This window comes from Protomyctophum parallelum, assembly GCF_964188405.1.
Source record: "Protomyctophum parallelum genome assembly, chromosome: 8".
In the NCBI taxonomy this organism is placed as follows: Eukaryota; Metazoa; Chordata; class Actinopteri; order Myctophiformes; family Myctophidae; genus Protomyctophum; species Protomyctophum parallelum.
In genome coordinates this window covers 46,059,038-46,079,009 of record NC_139703.1, presented here as the reverse complement: position 1 = coordinate 46,079,009, position 19,972 = coordinate 46,059,038, and the positions used below count along the sequence as shown (strand labels likewise).

The 19,972-nt window shown below is 44.5% G+C and overlaps 1 protein-coding gene across 1 annotated transcript in view; it reads right to left on the bottom strand.

Moving 5' to 3' along the window:
- The window catches only part of shq1 (SHQ1, H/ACA ribonucleoprotein assembly factor), a 38,223-nt gene that overhangs the window by 12,372 nt on the left and 5,879 nt on the right, over positions 1 to 19,972 (bottom strand). The window contains exons 6-10 of the mRNA XM_083771881.1: positions 19,823 to 19,935; positions 19,527 to 19,627; positions 10,902 to 11,059; positions 10,024 to 10,077; positions 5,729 to 5,852 (exon numbers count right to left, since the gene is read on the bottom strand). Of these exons, the coding sequence (XP_083628007.1) occupies positions 5,729 to 5,852; positions 10,024 to 10,077; positions 10,902 to 11,059; positions 19,527 to 19,627; positions 19,823 to 19,935 (550 nt within the window). The remainder of the gene's footprint in view (positions 1 to 5,728; positions 5,853 to 10,023; positions 10,078 to 10,901; positions 11,060 to 19,526; positions 19,628 to 19,822; positions 19,936 to 19,972) is intronic.

Sequence of the window (19,972 nt, the reverse complement as noted above, 5' to 3'; positions counted from 1 at the left end):
AGGTTTTCAAATACCATCCCAAATAAGTTGACCACGTCTCCTAGTGGTCTGTTTGCAATTAATCCAGTATTAGATAGGTCAGAATATGGTTGAAACCTCAAATAATTACTAGAAAAGATTTCCAATGGATTCTGTTACTACTGGGTATGCTAAATAACATACAAAGAATGTAATGGAAATCTAACTTCTGGAAAGGCATGATTTTCAAGATGGCCCTCAGCTTATAGGCATTTTAAGCCATATACCCTATTGGCCTGAATATAAGACTATGTTTTTTTTCCCGCCAATATAAATATCCTACAAAACGGGGTTGTATTATAATCAGGGACTAGATTAGTTGACATTCAGTGTTCTTTTTCCACAAAGTCTTATAATCAGAGTCGTCTTATATTCGGCACAATACGGTACTACAAATATTGGGGCACAAACTCGTTTGCGATGGTTTTTGAAAACCTTATGCCCATAAATCTAAAACCAAGTGCACGATTTTCACGAATGCCCTCCCAGCTATGATGAAGGGTTGAATCAGTTCATATTGAACCGAAGAGGCACAGAGAGGCACATGCTGCATGCATATGTTCATAATAGTAGCATGAAATCATGTAACAGTGCTGCCACAGAGTTACCACTCACTGACTTCATATTCCAGTGAAGTCATTGCACATTTTCTAGAAGCTGTCAGCACTGCCTCACTGTCTCTGAAACATGCTGTACACACAAACACCACACACTCTATTGCAACCATTCCTATGAAATTCTATAAATTCCCTGCAGAATGTTTGGCAGACGAACAAATCCAAGTCTAAATAGACGAAAACTGAGTTGGTGGTGAGTGAATGACAGCAGGAAGTGTGAGGTGTGGGGGGGACCTGCCACAGTGACTAACGGGTATGACAAAGAACGGTTCCCTGGCTAGTCCTTCAGGATATGACAGCAGCATGACAGCCCCCCCACCCACCCACCAGATGCACTTCAGTGGTTCCTTAGTCACCTCGTAGCCCACGGTGAGGCTTTCTGTCCTGCTACGTTCTCCATGGCCGAGGCCCCGCGGGTAAAAACCACTTAGCAGGCAGCTTGGGGGGAGGGGGAGGGGGGCTTGAGAATACTCACCACGTTGCCAGAGGGTTGTTCAAATATTTACCCCCGGATAACATTTCCTCCAAGGCCTTAACCTGTACGCGGCCATTAATGGGTTTGTTTTCATAATACCTTGCATAATGTTTGCTTTTCACGGATGCTTAAATGAAGTGCCTCAAATTGGAGTGCGCATTTCCATCCGCCTTTTATGCTGACAAATTAATTAGCGCGTGTGGCAACACTGGGGAGGAAAAAGTGCATTCACTCACACACGCATGCCAAGCTGAATTACTGTAGTGTTACTGTAGTGGGAAAGCCCTGTTACTCACACTTCCACTAATGCCTGCAAATAATAAAGACATTGCAGACAAGGTGCGGGGTATGGCACAAAACTGAGAAAAATCACCCCCTAATAAATTCACACAAATAAACAGTTGCCTCTCGCTGTTGTTTGTCTGCTTAGGCCTTGCCATCACCAGTTGGCTGGCCTTGTACAATCCAGAGCCAGGGTATGAGCTTTCCAGAGGCTTTGGACCAGTTTCCAGGCTTGGAAGGACTGGTGAGAATGTGAAAAGGCTCATTATCGTAGGTGAAGCGTGTTTTCTGTAAAGAGAATAAAAGGTGGTGAAAGTGGGATTGCATACCAACAAGGAGGGTTCTCCTCAGCGCAGTGACTCTGCATGTCGTTTCTCCTGATCAACTCATCTTCCGACTTAATGAGGCGCGGAAATGCTAATCTGTGGTTTAAAAGGCTTTTAATTTGCCAGCGTTTACGAGCATTAAAATCATCACAAGCTGGATAATCTTAGCCCTCACACTATTCCTACTGTGTTTACACTGTCATGTTTTATCTCCCTGCCGGGGGCTTTTGATTTAAAGATTACTCCAGGATTTTAGATATCAAAGTCAACAGTCCGCTCTGAAATAATCTCACGTTTCTTTCGCCGAGGGGTGTGGGGCCAGGGAGGCAGGCAGGCCACCCTCTTCTTCTGTCTTTAGCTGGAGGAGTATTACTTTCAGACATGCCATAGTACACATGAGAAGCACTCTTTGCCCAGACATTGGATTGCTCGCCTGAATACAATCCTATACCTTGGTGTTTGGGCTTTGTTAGGATTGCAATGTTTGTGTCAAACACTGCTCAGATTTCTTTATTTTAGTACAAAACTAGACAATGTTTAGATCCATGATGGATCTTCGTCGGGTACATTTAAAACAACTACCCAGCCATTCAATATGTAGACGACCATGTCACCTGATGTATAACTATAAAAGGTGCCCCTCGGGGCACAGGTCTTCACCAGGCGAGGGCAGGTTGTGGCCTCCTGGTGGCTATAATAGGCCAATGTGAAAAGGGTGCCATTTCTTCTTACGCCTTGGATGGCAATTGGATGATTTGAGGCATTTGGTTCCATAAATGTGAAGAATAGAGAATATATTCAGTATAAAAAAGAAGAAATACAGCATTGGTAAGGAGTGCACCATTGACTTAACACATTGATTGCTAACTTTTGAAATTCTACTCAGGATTGCTTCTGCTAAGCGATTAACATTGGACTTTTTAACTTTTTAGGGGCCCACAGCGAGGGGCCTCTTATAGCACATCGCACATTGCATAAATCAAAAGGAAGCCAAACTAGTCCACTTCAATTTAAAAAAAAAAATATGATTCTACCATCTTCCATTCTGGAGATATTGACCTTTTTCTAAAACCTGCTTTTCACTGCACGCTGCTCTTTTGAAAAAACAGCAGAGATATGGAAGGTTGAAGTTGACAGACATTGACAGACAGATATAAAAATGAACACAAATAATATCATATACATACTACACACTGAATGAAAGCCCTGAATGTCTACTTTTAGGAGGAAAACAAATACACATGGTCCCATGTATAGTTTGTCAGTAATTGGCTGTTGAATGCAGCTTGCGCCCACCAGAGAGGATTTCAGAAAATGCATGGACCTGAAGAACCATTATTCACAAAATAAGGCCTATAGCGACATGTACATACTATATACCGTATGAAACAGAAGACTCTCTGCTTTCATAAGAAAAATACTTCTACTGTAATAATAATACAAATCACACCCCTGTGAAGTGAGCAGTGCAATGTTGCACTGCTCACTTCACAACATTGCACTGCTCACTTCACATGGGTGTGATTTTTATTATTATTACAGTATTAGTTTTTTTCTTATGAAAGCAGAGAGTCTTCTGTTTCATACGGTATATAGTATGTACATGTCGCTATAGGCCTTATTTTGTGAATAATGGTTCTTCAGGTCCATGCATTTTCTGAAATCCTCAGAGTATTTTAGACAAGACAAGGAACTGACAACTAAATATTCACAAAATAAGGCCTATACATACTATATACCGTATGAAACAGAAGACTCTCTGCTTTCATAAGAAAAATACTTCTACTGTAATAATAATGAAAATCACACCCCTGTGAAGTGAGCAGTGCAATGTTGCACTGCTCACTTCACAACATTGCACTGCTCACTTCACATGGGTGTGATTTTTATTATTATTACAGTATTAGTTTTTTTCTTATGAAAGCAGAGAGTCTTCTGTTTCATACGGTATATAGTATGTACATGTCGCTATATGCCTTATTTTGTGAATAATAGTTCTATAGGTCCATGCTTTCTCTAATCAGACCAGTGTGTGTCCAGTGGAAACCTCGTATGAATCTGATCTCAGGTCAGAATGGGCTAAAGTTCTTTCTGAAAAAGAGAATTTTATAAATGAAATGGATTCAATAGTCTAGTATTGACAAACAGTATATGGGATATGTGTATTTTATTTGTTTTCCTCCTAAAATTAGACATTTAGGGCTTTCATTCAGTGTGTAGTATGTATATGATAATTTATTTATGTTTATATCTGCCTGTCATGATAACGTCATGATGATGATGATTCTATGCACATATGTGATCATTGTCTCAGTAAACAAAATCAACAGATCGTTTGATAGCATAACAGTGACTTGAGAGGTTGACATGTCTGGACATGAACCACAGGAGCGACTCAACTCGCAGTGGGGGGGGGGGGGTTCCACGACATGTCTGGACATGAACCACAGGAGCGATAAGCGTAGCCCGGCTGGCTGTGATTTCGACAAAATGACAGACAACACGATGGCTTCCGCAGCTTAGGATTGTATTAGTTATCCATTACAAACGGGTCGATTACGTCCCAGACGCCTTATCACTGCAATTGGCTGGCGAAGGCGCTATGGCGATTATGGTGATCAACTGCCGAGAATCTTTTTTCCGAGAATGAGAGTAGCATTGCAAACTGCAAAACGATCGATCGCAACTCGCAGTGTGGGGGGGGTTCCACGGTGTGATATCTGCTAGCCTAGTATACTGCTTCTTTGTCCAAACATGGCTGACGCGACGGCGAAAAAAAGACAGTTGGTCAGATGTATACTGCTTCTCCTATGGCGGTCCTTCGAGAATACGTCATTCGTTTCGCGTATACCTGTGCGTGAAATGGCGATCGACCGTTGGAGATTATTCTTGGTTTATATACGGGTTTATATTTCCGAGAATGAGGCGGCAGACCGGTGAGTTGTCGTTGGAAAGAATTAGAGAGGGCTGTGTCGAGTGGATCTGTGTGAATGAGTGGGGGGGGGGGGAAGAAACTGTAATGCGATGGAGAGATGCCTCGGGAGAAACCATGTAGAAACAGGAGGGGAAGGGTAATCGAGTGTATTCACAAATTTCACACACACTAGAAAATGGGTAGCTCCATTTTAGATCCCCTGATCTGCGTTGGTCTATGCCGTGTGCAGGACGGCGATGCCGCCTCCCCAGTACGTCGTAATGGATACGGCATGCCTGGAATGTGGTTAGACCAGGCCTCTTTTCAGGAGGTGGGGGGCTTTAAACTCCCGGATCTCACAGCGGATCTTTCTGGAGATGATCAGTGTTACATTATGTGTTGTCCGGGCGTCAGAGAAGTTGATGTACAGTATACAGTAAAAACACCAATAAAACGCTTTAGAGCGTGATGCGCAGACGGCGCTCGAGATTAATAAAACGCTTTAGAGCGTTTTGCGCAATCGATGAGTTAAAAATCACACCCGTGTAAACCGAGCGGTGCAGGCTGCTTAACAACACCACAGGCTGGCTGCCACCGGTATTACAGCTGTTCGTACACCAAATAGACATACACACGCGGCCAGTCATTGGAGAGGTTGGGTACTGCTCAAAAACTGAGTGCACAGACTGCCTTTTTAACAGCCTCCACAGAATAATATATATACACACCGTAAATATTTTCTTTAAAACAAGCTGCATCACACCACATAAAACAGACAGCCAGCAACAGTTGCTCTGTCTGGCTGCAGACTACAGGAGCTTTTTTTTCTTCGTTGTAAAAACATTCCTCAGAAGAAACCACAGAGTAGTAGGACCAAATCAATTATCACTCATTAGAACCAATCATGTTCCCAGAGTGATGGGAAACAAAGCCAAACACACTCAATGTGGGCTACCCCGTTTCACACTGACTGCAGCCCACAAAGGAGCCATTGACAGCAGACACTGGCAAGGGTCATTACCAGTCTGTAGGGTGGAAAAGGTCACAGGGTTATTGTGTGTAGTGTGTGCGTGGGGGGGGGGGGGGGGGGACTCACCTGACTGCAGGATACGGGCTGTGTCTCGAACAGCAGCAGAGATCAGGTCAAAGTGTCTGTAGAGTGGGAAGGACAGGACCCTCCGTCCAAACGACACCAGGACCTCCTGCATGGAGCTATATGTCTAGGGTTACACCAATGACATTCATTATACCAGCTGTATGTGTAGGGTTACACCAATGACATTCATTATACCAGCTGTATGTGTAGGGTTACACCAATGACATTCATTATACCAGCTGTATGTGTAGGGTTACACCAATGACATGCATTATACCAGCTGTATGTGTAGGGTTACACCAATGACATTCATTATACCAGCTGTATGTGTAGGGTTACACCAATGACATTCATTATACCAGCTGTATGTCTAGGGTTACACCAATGACATTCATTATACCAGCTGTATGTCTAGGGTTACACCAATGACATGCATTATACCAGCTGTATGTGTAGGGTTACACCAATGACATTCATTATACCAGCTGTATGTCTAGGGTTACACCAATGACATTCATTATACCAGCTGTATGTCTAGGGTTACACCAATGACATTCATTATACCAGCTGTATGTCTAGGGTTACACCAATGACATTCATTATACCAGCTGTATGTGTAGGGTTACACCAATGACATGCATTATACCAGCTGTATGTCTAGGGTTACACCAATGACATTCATTATACCAGACCAAAGACCAGGTTTGTTCAGAGTCAGACACAAAGGGCAACAATAGGTGACCAAAGACGGACCAATCCCGGACAGACATTTTGGAGTTATGGCAAATCGCCTCCTCTAAAATAGGAGGGCCTGTTCCCCTGGTGTGAATTGCAGCGCCATTCACTACAGTGCAGTGATTTCCCTAGAGTGCCAGTATAGTTCTGGCAAAAAAGTAGCATAACTTGCTGGAATGGGAATGGCAGAGACCGTTTTCACATGCCCTCCTTGGGAGTAAAAGTGCTGGGAAATGCTTGATGTGTCACCGTTTTCATTTGACTGTAAGCTCACAAAACTTCCATCTGCAGGCTGGCACACAGGCTGGCTAATGTAGCTTTAATCCATTGAAAAAATACATAAATAATCCATTCAAAGAACAAAGGAGACGTGAACCGTTTTCTCGTAGTTTTTTCTCTCAATCATTTATTATCACACTGGTGGAGTTGGCAGTTCAGCTTTTAGCCTAAAATCTCATGTCCAAGACGACATCGTGAAATGTCAACTTAATAGATCGTTTTTTTTAACAGCCACTTATTAAATAATATTAAAAGTTAGCTTTTCACTGCTGCGCTTGTGTGCCTCTCTCTCTCTCGCCCACCCTCTCCCTATAAACGGAGTTCATCCAATATCCATTCCAAAGTGACGGTCTCGATGGACTGGTCGAGACTTACCTGTAAGAACTCTCACTCGACACGCTCTATTTATCTTTGTCAACGTCATCATGTCATCCGGAACTGCGAGTAGTTAATTACTCCTAAGAACTGCTGCATTTATGGAGCAAAAACTAGGACTTGTAATAATAACCCTTTAATTAAAACACGCTTTAAAACATAACTTTTTAAATTGCTGTTGCTCTTTAATCACTGGAAAAAGGATAAAGGAGGATTCTCTTCTCAAGAAGCGAGGGGATGAGTGGGTGTCTGGTGGCTCAGCCAGTTAGTCTACAGTACAGACCATCATTAAGCTCCTAGTGGACCCAGTTTAAAATCACATCTCTGTCTTATCCCTTATGTCTCTCCTCTCTCAGCTCTTGGTGTCCTGTCTCTGCCAACAATAACAATGCCAAAAATACATCTAAAATAATAATAATAAAACGAATGTGCTAGTGAGCTCGCGTGCGAATATCACTGGGGCTCAATATCATGTGCTCCCTCAGGCTTATTTAACAGGAGCGTAAATAAGGTCTGCTTCGGCATTGCGCACGGGGGGGGGGAATCTCAGTCACATCACACCATAGCAGCACAGCTGACTGGAGGAGGACGAGTAAACACAGCGTTGGAGGTACCGGGGAGGGGAGTTCTGAGGGAAGAACAGTAGGTACGAGTCACAGAGACAGAGAGAGACAGAGAGAGTGAGAGAGACAGACAGAGAGAGAGATACAGAGACAGAGAGAAAGAGAGACAGAGACAGAGAGAGAGCTACAGAGACAGAGAGAGACAGAGACAGAGAAAGACAGAGACAGACCGAGACAGAGACAGACAGAGAGAGACAGAGACAGACAGAGACAGAGAGAGACAGAGAGAGACAGAGACAGAGAGAGACAGCGACAGAGAGAGACAGACAGAGATAGAGAAAGACAGAGACAGACAGACAGAGACAGAGAGAGACAGCGACAGAGAGAGACAGAGAGAGACAGACAGAGACAGACAGAGATAGAGAAAGACAGAGACAGACCGAGACAGAGAGAGACAGCGACAGAGAGAGACAGAGAGAGACAGACAGAGACAGACAGAGATAGAGAAAGACAGAGACAGACAGAGACAGAGAGAGACAGCGACAGAGAGAGACAGACAGAGACAGAGAGAGACAGACAGAGATAGAGAAAGACAGAGACAGACCGAGACAGAGAGAGACAGCGACAGAGAGAGACAGAGACAGCGACAGAGAGAGACAGAGAGAGAATAAGGGGACGGGAGCACAAAGGGAAGGTGGAATGAGGCACAGGAGCTGGTATCAGTAGTGACACACACAGGCAGGCAGGCAGACAGACAGGCGGACAAATTCGGAGAGCGATCTATTGTACAGCGGAAGACAATGGGGAAAGCGGGAGAACGGAGAGAGGATATGGGGTGGAGAGAGTGACAGAGTGCTGTGGGGGGGGGGGGTTCTGTCAGCACGAGCCGACAGCTCTGTTGACTGACTGAGCATGAGAACCAGGCAGCTGCAGCCTGCCATTACCACCTCCTCCATTATCACTGTTGTAGGCAAACTGCTACCTCTTATGCCGGTGGTCAAGGTCTCGCATACGCCCCGCCACCCCGCAACGCACCCCACTCCGCTCCCATTGTCAGGTTTAATGGTCCAAATGAGAGGATTAACAGCTGTCTCGTCTCGAGGTGTAAAATGAGCTGCACATATACGCCCCTGGGACACTCCTCTAGTATGATTTTCGCGCGGGCATGCGTGCACACACACACACACAAACGCACACACACACACAAACACACACACACACACATACACACACACACACACACACACACACACACACACACACAGTTTGGAGACAGACGGACATTGCACATCTCTTCATTTACTCTCAGCTGGGCAGACTTGTTTTTGACGTTTGGGTAGGCAATACTTCATGTCTACCAAATGTCAAGAACCTCCAACATGCGCTGTGGTAGACATGGATCAAGCTGTACTGCTCCAATCACGTTCAATGCAAATCTCTGTGATGTGAGTTGTCAGACAAAGCAGCCATGGGTTGAGCCGCGTTTACACGTACACTAGCACTCACGCATGTCCCAATGCGAACACACACACACACACACACACACACACACACGCACGCACGAACACGCACGCACACACACAGCAGTCGGCTCAGTTTACCAAGCCCTACTTCTTCATGGATGATTTGTGTCTTTGTCGTGCATAAATTGAAGGTCACAGTTTCGTCTCCTGGCCCTGGTCTGTGTGTATGTGTACCTGAGCAAGAAAGACACTGAAGCCATAATAGTGGGGTTCCGTCTCCATTTAGTTGTCATTTACAACTCATGTAAAAGTTTCACTTTCAGTACTAATTTGAAGGTGAGGGTAGTATAGACCCTCACCTTCAAATTAGTACTGAAAGTGAAACTTTTACATGAGTTGTAAATGACAACTAAATTTAACATGGAGACGGAACCCCATTATAACTGCCCCTCCTGAGATCTTATCATAAACATCTGAGAAGCCATCAGCTGGGTGAAGCTGAAACAGAATTAGCCTTGGGGGACTAACCAAGGGTTTCGCTTTCCCCAAAGCATTATTTTTTGTTGGTTTGTTTGTTGGTTTTTTACCATGGGTAGTAGCTGAACACCAGTGCTCATTTTCAGCAACACCCTGCATATTTGTGTTGGGGGTTCAGTGCCTTGCTCAAGGGCATTTCAGCGGTGTTGGGGGAGTGTGCCCATTCACATCCCCACCCAGATTTTCCTGCCGGTCCGGGGAATCGAACCAGCAACAAGGGCGCTCCTCTAACCTTTAGGACACCACTGCAACCACCACGCTTACACCAACACTCTAAACACTACCAATACTTAACACTACCTACAATTTTAACACAAACAACTAATCTCCCCCTTCCTCTCACCTCTAGCCAGCATAGGGTTCCACTCAGCTTCCTGATAGTCCATGGTGACTCCACCTGCAAGGAAAAGAGAAATCACATCAACAATGTTAACGCCACCATTATGTGAACCATGGCATGGAGCTACAGTTTGTACCACCCGGCTTATATTAAAGGACATGGGAATTACTCGACCTGGAAACTGGACCCATCTTATTAACCCATTCTGACCTGAGATCAGATTCATACGAGGTTTTCCACTGGACACACACTGGTCTGATTAACCCATTCTGACATGAGATCAGATTCTAGAAATGTCAGTCGCTCTTCGATTTTTCCAAAATAGCAGACCTACAAGCTCGTATCGCGCCACTCGGTGGCGCGATATGAGCTTGTAGATCTGCTATTTTTCAATAGCTAAAGCATAACGTGATGCCGACACCAAAATGGGTGCCCGGTCAGAATGGGTTAAAGTGGTCAAAACCAACCCGAGGAGAAATCCTGTGGAACATTGTTCTGGTTCTGGAACCGGTTTCGGGCCATTGCATCTAATGTGTTAAACGTTTGCATATGAAACGACATCAAGAATGTTTTCCAGCTGGGCTCTGTATTTTGGCATGCTGTTACGTCTACAACATCTCAGTTATCTATTTCCGTTTCACTCACACTGCCAGTGATCTGCGTGAAAGGCGGCTTGTTCACCGAGTGCCTCCTTACGCTTCCATACAGGAGTGACACGAAGGGAGGCCTGGGCTGAGCTCATGGATCTGACGGTAATCTCTTAAGGCTCTGAATGAAATGAAAGGGGTGGTCTAAAGGATTTGAGGATCGGGAGAGCTTTGTCAACTGCGGCCAAGTGGCTTTTGAAGAGGCGTTATCTCGTCATATACACCCACACTTACATTGTGCTCTCCTTCCGTCGTGCGCACTTCATAGGTGTAGGCCAGGAGGATGTCCACCAGGCTGAGCCAAGTGTGGTGTCGAGTCACCTTGTCCAGCAGGTAGGAGCGGTTGGTGAACTTCCGTAGCTGGTCCTTCTCATCGTCAGTGAAGCACACCACTGCATGGGAACATATGGTAAGATCAGAATTCTCTTTTTCTTCCTCCATCAGTGCCCATACCCGTCACATGGTGTGTAACGATTTGCGGGCTTTTTGGACAGAATCTGGAGGAGTAATATCAAAAAATATGTTTTTCAAAAGTAGGCCTCCTGGAAAACGTACTCTCTCACCATGCCTTCGGCCTGGTGGAGACAAAAATCCCCAAAAACGTTACACAGTATCTCTATAGTCATGTGCTCAAGACGGATCTGTCCGATATCTCATATTCCATCCTAATTGGCTAACATTGGCTTTCAAAGTTTGCTAGATTGGCCCATTTTGAACAAAAAGCCTCAAATCATGAACGCAGCGTGCAATTTATGTGATTTTTGCAAAACATTTTTGGAACAAAATGCCTCAAATCATCCAATTGCCATCAAAAGAGTAAGAAGAAATGGCACCATTTTCACATTGGCTTATTATAACGCCACCACGAGGCCACAATAACCTTACCTGGCCTGGTGGAGACCTGTACCCCGAGGGTCACTTTTTCTAGTTTTATGTATTTTAGGCAGTTTGCGTTTATTTAGACGGGACTGATTAGAGAGACAGGAAAATGACCAGGAAGGAAGCATCACCAATATGGTGACATCTGCTAAAGGCGGACCTATAGTCTAATGTTACCAAGAAAGCACAATCTCATTGAAGTTTGCTGCATCTGTGTTTAACAGCGCGTTGAACGTGTGCAGGAACAACTTTAACTCAGCAGTTTTGATCTTTCCTCTGCAGCTCACGGAACAGCTGAAAGCAATTCTCCTCTCTGCATGAGGAGCGGGTTGCGCGTTGGGGTGGGAGCGCTATACAATGATCCCCTGATGTGTGAGAAGGAGCTGGTATATAAGGCACAAACTGAACACAATCATTCAAGCACTGTGACATATAATACACAGACACGCTACATATGCATGCACATTCCTCTCCCTGTTACACATGACATCGCACACACAAACATGGTCTCTTCTCTTCCCCGTGTTGCACAAAACCGCACACACTGGCACACTGTACACTGATGCACAATGTTCAAATGAAGCTTCTGGCTGCAGTGGGAGCTTGGCTCTGCTGGGAGGGAGATTCCTGCTGCATTACGTCAGGGCTTTAGCTCCCTGCAGACAGACCAGACGCTACCTGAGTCCTTCGCCAGTGCAGCTGTATGCCTGTATCAGCGCAACACAGCCAAGCAGAGCACACAGACACAAACATCTTAGCATGCATGCATTCACGCAGCTATTCTCTCTCCCTGTCCGTCTAAAAACGCACACGTCGGCTCTCTAAAACCCATGGATGTCCTGCACTCAGGCATATACATTTCTCGCAGTCAAACATAAGGCATAACAGACGAGCAGACTGCAAAAGCCCACATTCAGGTTGGTGCAAATATTCAAATGTGTAAATGTACGTATAAAAATCAAACCCGTGTGAACTGAGCAACTGCAACTCCCCCTCTCTCCCCACCCCCCCACCCCCTCCCTCCTCCTCTCTCTCTCTCTCTCATTAGCAGGCAACAGTGCAGCACTGTCTCTCTCTCTCTGTTTCTGGCACAACAGCGCCCCTACTGGTACTCATAGTCATACTGGTGCTCATTAACGTCACATAGGTGAACCAATAGATAGGTGAACACGGACATTGCTGTTCCTTGGAGTGGTTGCACCACTCAAAAAGAGTTACTTAAATGTAGTGTCTCTCACACACACACACACACACACACACACACACACACACACACACACACACACACACACACACACACACACACACACACACACACACACACACACACACACACACACACACACACACACACACACACACACACACACACACACACACACACACACACACACACACACACACAGTATTTTAAAAGTGTCAGCTCTCTGAACCCTATTCAACCAACAAGGAAAATTAAGTAATGTACTACGAAAACAACACACCCAGCATCATCTACATAGCATTAGCATTAACATGTAGGGGCGGCGGTGGCTCAGGGGTAGAGTGCCTGGATGGTAACCGTAAGGTTGCCAGTTCGAACCCGGGCTCCCCCAGAGTTACTGTCGAAGTGTCCTTGAGCAAGACACTGAACCCCTAATTGCTCCCGATGTGCTAGTTGGTGCATTGCATGGTTTCCGCTGCCATCGGTGTATGAATGTGTGTGTGAATGGGTGAATGTAATGCACAATCTCTGTAAAGCGCCTTGGATAAAGGCGCTATATAAATGCACCATTTACCATTAGCATCTGTGAACAAGTAAACAATATCTATCTACATCTGAAGAGGTGAGGTCTTAGCTAGAAGTAGATTAAATCTGCAGTCAATCCACAGCTTGGAATCCAAGATGCCATGCGCGTATATTCTTTCTACGTCTGAGCAGACATGGTAACGCCCCGTCTGCCTCTGATTGGCCTACCGACACAGCCGGTGTCTCCGAGGTGGAAGATACATGCTGGATAGTCTGCTGCGCGAGGTTACTCCGTGGTGGGAAATAAATAAATAATACAAATCAAGTACGATATATAATAGCTACAAGAGAATGACAGCTTGGCACGCGCGACAGCAACTTTTATTTTTGTAGAAGAGGTAAAATAATATTGTTTATTGTATACATGTGTAAACTTTAAAGGTATATTCAGTGATTTCACTCAAAAAACCTTAGGTTTCGTTTTTGCCTTGGGACCCAAACTTTCGTCCAATCAGGATAGAGAGTCAAAAACGAAACCTACGGTTTTTTGACCCCCAGGGGTTAACTGGGGACAGGGAGGAACTCCTTAAATGGTCAGCACACTCTATAGTAGGGAGGATTATCACAACAAAACAAAAAAATAAGTGATATTTGAATTAAGTGAAATCACTGAATATACCTTTAAACATTGTACTGTAAAAAAAGTCTCTTTTCACTTGATCTTTATTAGTATAATAGTATTAGTTTAGATTAATACACGATAATCAACACTAACACTTTCATTCAGAACACAGTTTAGTTTGCCTCTTCTACAATTGCCATTCTCTTGTACTTTTTTTTTGTACTTGTACTATTATTTTCCACCACGGAGTAGCCTTGCATCTCGGAGGACAGGCAAGACGGGCAGTGTCGGTAGGCCAATCAGAGGCAGGCGGGGCGTTACCATGTCTATGCTCGGACAATGGGTACTGCCACACCATAGCCTAAAAGATTTTGCGCAGCCGACAGTCTCGGCTGTCGGCAACCGAAAAACCGGGTTTTTAGACAGCTGGTGGATGGAGAAAATGCTCCACTTCCGCCGACGACTTGCGCGACGGCCAGCCTACATCTGACGCTCTCCTCCGCGGCAGATGTAAGCTGCCGACAAGCATAAAAATGAAGTGTGTCACCCGGCAGTGATAGGCACTAGCCAATGGAACAGATGCAGCCTGCAGCCCATCCACTGGGCGGTTATTCACTTGTAGTTTTCTTCTTCACAGACCCAAACGCCCCTGGGAGGGACTTGTGAATGTCGAGGGATACAGGGAGATATTTGGGCAGTGGGCACCTCGAAGTAACATTCTGTCAAATTGTTAACAAAACACTGAAAAATCGTCTGAAGAAATCAATGTAAAGCAGTGGTTCTCATGTTTGCTTCACATCACCCCTGTAATCTTTTCATCCATGGCACCCCTGGCTGAATTACATTGTCATTTACTGTAACCCTGATCCTTGATGACAAATACAATAAAATACTTTATAAAATAGCCCGTTCTCTTCAGCCTCCACAGCCCTTCTCATCATCATCATCATAATCCTTCTCCGTGGTGGTCTAGTGGTTAGGGTTTGGCGCTCTCACCACCGCGGCCCGGGTTCGATTCCCGGTCAGGGAACACTGTTTTATGATGAATTCCTGTTCTGTTCTTTAACTATATAGAAGTGTCTATTTGTACGTCTTTAATGTTTTGATGAATTGAACAATGTGGACCCTGTTCTAAACAAGTGTAATGCTTAATTGGGTCGTCCACTCACAGTTAACAGTCTTTGTATTGAGTTTGTGCTTGAAATGTACTGTAATTCTGCAAACTGTTAATAAATATTTAAATCAATCAATCAAAAATCTCCTTCTCCTTCTCACCGCCGGGTGACACACTTCATTTTTATGCTTGTCGGCAGCTTACATCTGACGCGGAGGAGAGCGTCAGATGTAAGCTGGCCGTCGCGCAAGTCTTTGAAAACAAAACTAGTGTAGCCTCGGCCGGGAGGCGAACCCGGGTCCCCCGTTCCAAAGGCACGTACGTTAACCAGTCGACTAGACAGTCATGACTCGATAGCCAAGTAGCAACGCAGCAGCTTATAGCCTACACTAAAATGCGCCTTTGTCTGTGTCAACATCTTGTCACTCAATTGTCACTCACGCCCACTTCGCCAACCAAGAAATATAGAGGACTACAGGCCATAAATAGGCTTCCGTGTGCGTCTCCTGAGGGGACCGCCCAAAGCCCCGGAAGAAGTCAAAGTGTCGGCAGCTGACAACCGAAACTGTCGGCTGCGCAAAATCTTTTAGGCTATGGTGTGGACAGGGCCTGAGCAGACATGGTAACGCCCCGCCTGCCTCTGATTGGCCTACCGACACAGCCGGTGTCTCCGAGGTGGAAGATACATGCTGGATAGTCTGCTGCGCGAGGTTACTCCGTGGTGGGAAATAAATAAATAATACAAATCAAGTACGATATATAATAGCTACAAGAGAATGACAGCTTGGCACGCGCGACAGCAACTGTTATTTTTGTAGAAGAGGTAAAATAATATTGTTTATTGTATACATGTGTAAACTTTAACATTGTACTGTAAAAAAAGTCTCTTTTCACTTGATCTTTATTAGTATAATAGTATTAGTTTAGATTAATACACGATAATCAACACTAACACTTTAATTCAGAACACAGTTTAGTTTGCCTCTTCTACAATTGCCATTCTCTTGTACTTTTTTTTTGTACTTGTACTAATATTTTCCACCACGGAGTAGCCTTGCATCTCGGAGGACAGGCAAGACGGGCAGTGTCGGTAGGCCAATCAGAGGCAGGCGGGGCGTTACCATGTCTATGCTCGGACATAGAAAGAATATACGCGTGCCATGCCCATGGTTGCCTTGCAGGTCAGGTGTTTTGAATTGATTGCAAGCAGCCAACGGGAGTCAGTCAACAGAGTGCAGAAGTTAAGAGACATGGATAAGAAGAAGAGGCATTCTGCAATATTCTGGATCAGTTTTAGACAGCGTGCATTAAGTTGATTCGTGCATAAGGCCACAGGCGCGCACACGCACGCACGCGCGCACGCACACGCACACGCACACACACACACACACACACGGTTTTCATGTTGTGTGTGCAGAAGCACCAGGGAGAAAGTGAGTGGCCTACTGGCCCACATCCAGACTGTCCTGGAGCATTCATGCTGAAGGGGGAGGGCTGATATGGGCAGAGTGGCTCTTTTGTTTCTCCATTATAAAAGATATTGATCTTATCTAGAGTTGATAATAACAATGCTTTATGAAAGAAAAGAAAAAAAAACACTTTGTCATTCATAATGCCTAATTTATACAATGTCTTACGCTGGTGTCCTGTGCCGGAAATAGCAGATCTACTAGATCACTACGCATCATGTGACATGTTAGCTTGTAGATCAGCTATTTCTAGTGTGGAACACCGTCGTACGGCAAAGTAAAATCAAGAGAATTTAAGAGACAAAATTGGGAACATCTTTTTTCACATGTGACTTATTGGAGAGACAAATTTATGATAAAATGAAAAGACAACAGATCCTTTCTTCCTATAATGTATAAACAGTGAATGCTCCAGACAAAACAAAATCATTTTGCAATTGCTTTGCATGATTGAGATGAGAGTTGTGATACTCACATTTTTGAGTGGTGCAGAGGAAATGATACACTAATGGAAATCTTTAGGGTATTCTGGATCAGTTTGAGTATCTATTAAACACACCTGTAATGAATTACACTGAAATGATCTCCATTTGTTTTTAGTCAGTTTATCTCTGTTGTCTGCTCTTCTTTCTAAATCACAGGCGATTGTAGGTGGGAATAGATTATTAGTCATTAATATTCATTAGCCGACTGCTGTGGTTGGTGAAGTGTGAGACAACCTGGGAATTAGGTTAATCCACAAGCCACATTAAGCCTTGAAATGAACAGTGAACCCTGCAAGATTAAGCTTAAAATAAATTGTTTAGTTAGATAGCCGATAGTATGTAACATGTCTTGGCACCAAAAACACTGCTTACTCACTCTGAATATTCTTTCAATCAATGAATCAATGAATTAATGAATTAATGAATCAATCAATCAATCAATCAATGCAGCCCGATAGGTGAGCAGAACAAATATAGCAGCACCAATATTAGACCCCATGCCTCATTTTGCACATGTCTCTGTCATATTTACTCTGTGAAGTTAGGGAGAGCATGAGGGGTCCTCAGATTTTGACCTACTTAATCCAGTTGGAAAGGCAACCTGGCCACATCATTGCTCCCTACGGGTCCAGATGGCCCTGTTGACATGCAGTAAATATGCTCCTGCAAAGCCAATGCATGCTCCCATAACTTCACATCACCAAGCAGTCAAACCATGACCTTGGATAGGATAGATAGATGATAGATGTTCCAACTTAAGTACCCAAACTGTGCTCATTTATCAAACACTGAAGTTAAACCTGCAGATTTGGTTAGTGCAGTAGCACTCTCACAAACAATGAGGCCATCTAAATTGGTCAAAGGTTAGCAAGTGCCTTTGACGCCTACACACAGCCATAACAAAGTGCTGCAGGTAAAGACAGACAGAGCTGTCAGCTTCATTTAGCTCAGGCCAGTGGGTGAATGCAGGCATCCAGAGGACAGCTGTGGCCTGTCAGAGCGCTGGCCCTCACTAGAGGAGACCACAAAGGGGCCAGTTTCTACTTCATTAGCACTTGTGTCCACATCCATCTGTCAGTTGACATAAGCATCAGCCCTTGCGCAGGTGGACAGAAAAATACGTTAAAAAAGATGGATAAGCTGAAACACAAAGTGGAATAATTTCAGCGTCTGCGTGATATACATATGACAAACGGTAAAAGAAATAAAAATCTACGAGTGTGCCATCAAGGTTTGGCGGCAGCCGACTTAAATCTCCTGACCGACACAGCTCTCTGCGCCCTGCGAAGGCAAACGCTATTTGACCTGTCAGTCAAACCATTAAGTTTAATTTGGCCCATTTATCCGCGCCTGGGCTCCCGTCTGGGGGCACTCCGTCTTAGCATGCAGAATGAGGGGAGGGAGGTGGCGGGGAAAAGACTTAAATGTTCTTCAGAGGCTAGAGTCGGTTTGCTGCTAATGGCCTGTATATGGCTGAGTGATGGCCGCCCGTCACCGACTGGGGCCCTCAAACTGGCGTAATCACGCCTCCTCCTGACACGTCTCCAGCAGCGCGACGTCCTTCTGTGATAATGCTATCGGTTTAATCTAAATCCTCCCCGAGTGTACGACATCCTGGACTAACATAACATAACGTGGGCTGTGAGCCATGTGCGCTCGCTGAAGCGATGGAAGTGCTGGAGTTAGTGGGCTGTTAGGCAGAGGCGGGGGGGGGAACAATTGAATTGTCTCCTGCAGCGCCAGGACTCCGGGAGCAGCTATCATTCTTTTATGAGAGACGGCGGGAAGCGGGAAATGAAACTGGGAGTCTCCATCCTCCAACAAGCCACACATCATACCTAAGTAAATGAGCCATTGATTTCAGATGTCATCCATTGATTGAGCGGAAGGGAACTTGTTGCCAGAGTCAGACACTGGCTGGGGACAGACTATACACGAGGATCTTGTCGCTATAAAATTAAACAAGGAGATGAGCAATATATCGCAACAAAGACAATATACAGTACTTAATTCTTCAGTACTTAAGTAGCTTTACAGGTACATATCCTAATTTGGCAATACTCAAGTCTATTTTATAAAGTGTACAATTGTCAAAATCAACTATCATGATAAGAAATACATAAACATAGTCTAAATACAGTAGCATCAGCAATGTCTGATTTCTATTTTTGCAACTCCATGCCACCTTCTGGTGAATATCAGGTACTACTTTACTAGAGACTTAACATTGTACACAACTGATTTAAAGTTCAAATTATTCGAAGATGTGGTGTGTACGTCACTAGATTGCATCCCATGTGATGCAGAGGTAAAATGAAGGTCTCACAATCAAACTCTATTCAGTAATACAGATAATACATTTTGAATACGGTAAGTATTAAATACCGTATATCCTTTAAAAACACCCACACATTTATTTCACCAACTATAAGTTGCGTATCCTGTAGTACTGTTTACACTCAACTCATTTCCATAAATGCAAATACTAGGATTTCATTTAATTCGAATACAATGTACCCTCAGTTACTTTGAGGTCTGCGAAGGCATGAATTACAACTCACCTGCTTCTTCTCCTTCCTGGTCTAAGGAGCGGCTCAACTCTGCCCACCAGGGACAGAACCTCAGCAACCTCTGAATCTCGTCATCTTCAAACAAATCAGCGCTGAAACAATACATCACCATAAGCAAAGGGGACAGCACAGCAATGATGCCATGTATGCATCCCAGGTGGGGTGTTGTTTTGTTGTTGGTCATTTATTGATATCTGTACACTGTAATGTATGTATGTAAAATGTATACATTTTAATAATGAGCCAAAGATATGGCACAGACCAGGCTGCGTCTGTAATAAACGTACAGGTAATGGTCGGAACAGAACGCAGCACTCTCTGCGTATTGCCGAGCCTGTCTCCTCTCTCCGGCCGTGGTTTCTTCGGGGTTCGTGACGTCAATGACATCACTCAGTTCTTCCTGTTAGGACGCAAGTCCAGCATGTTATAGACTTTTG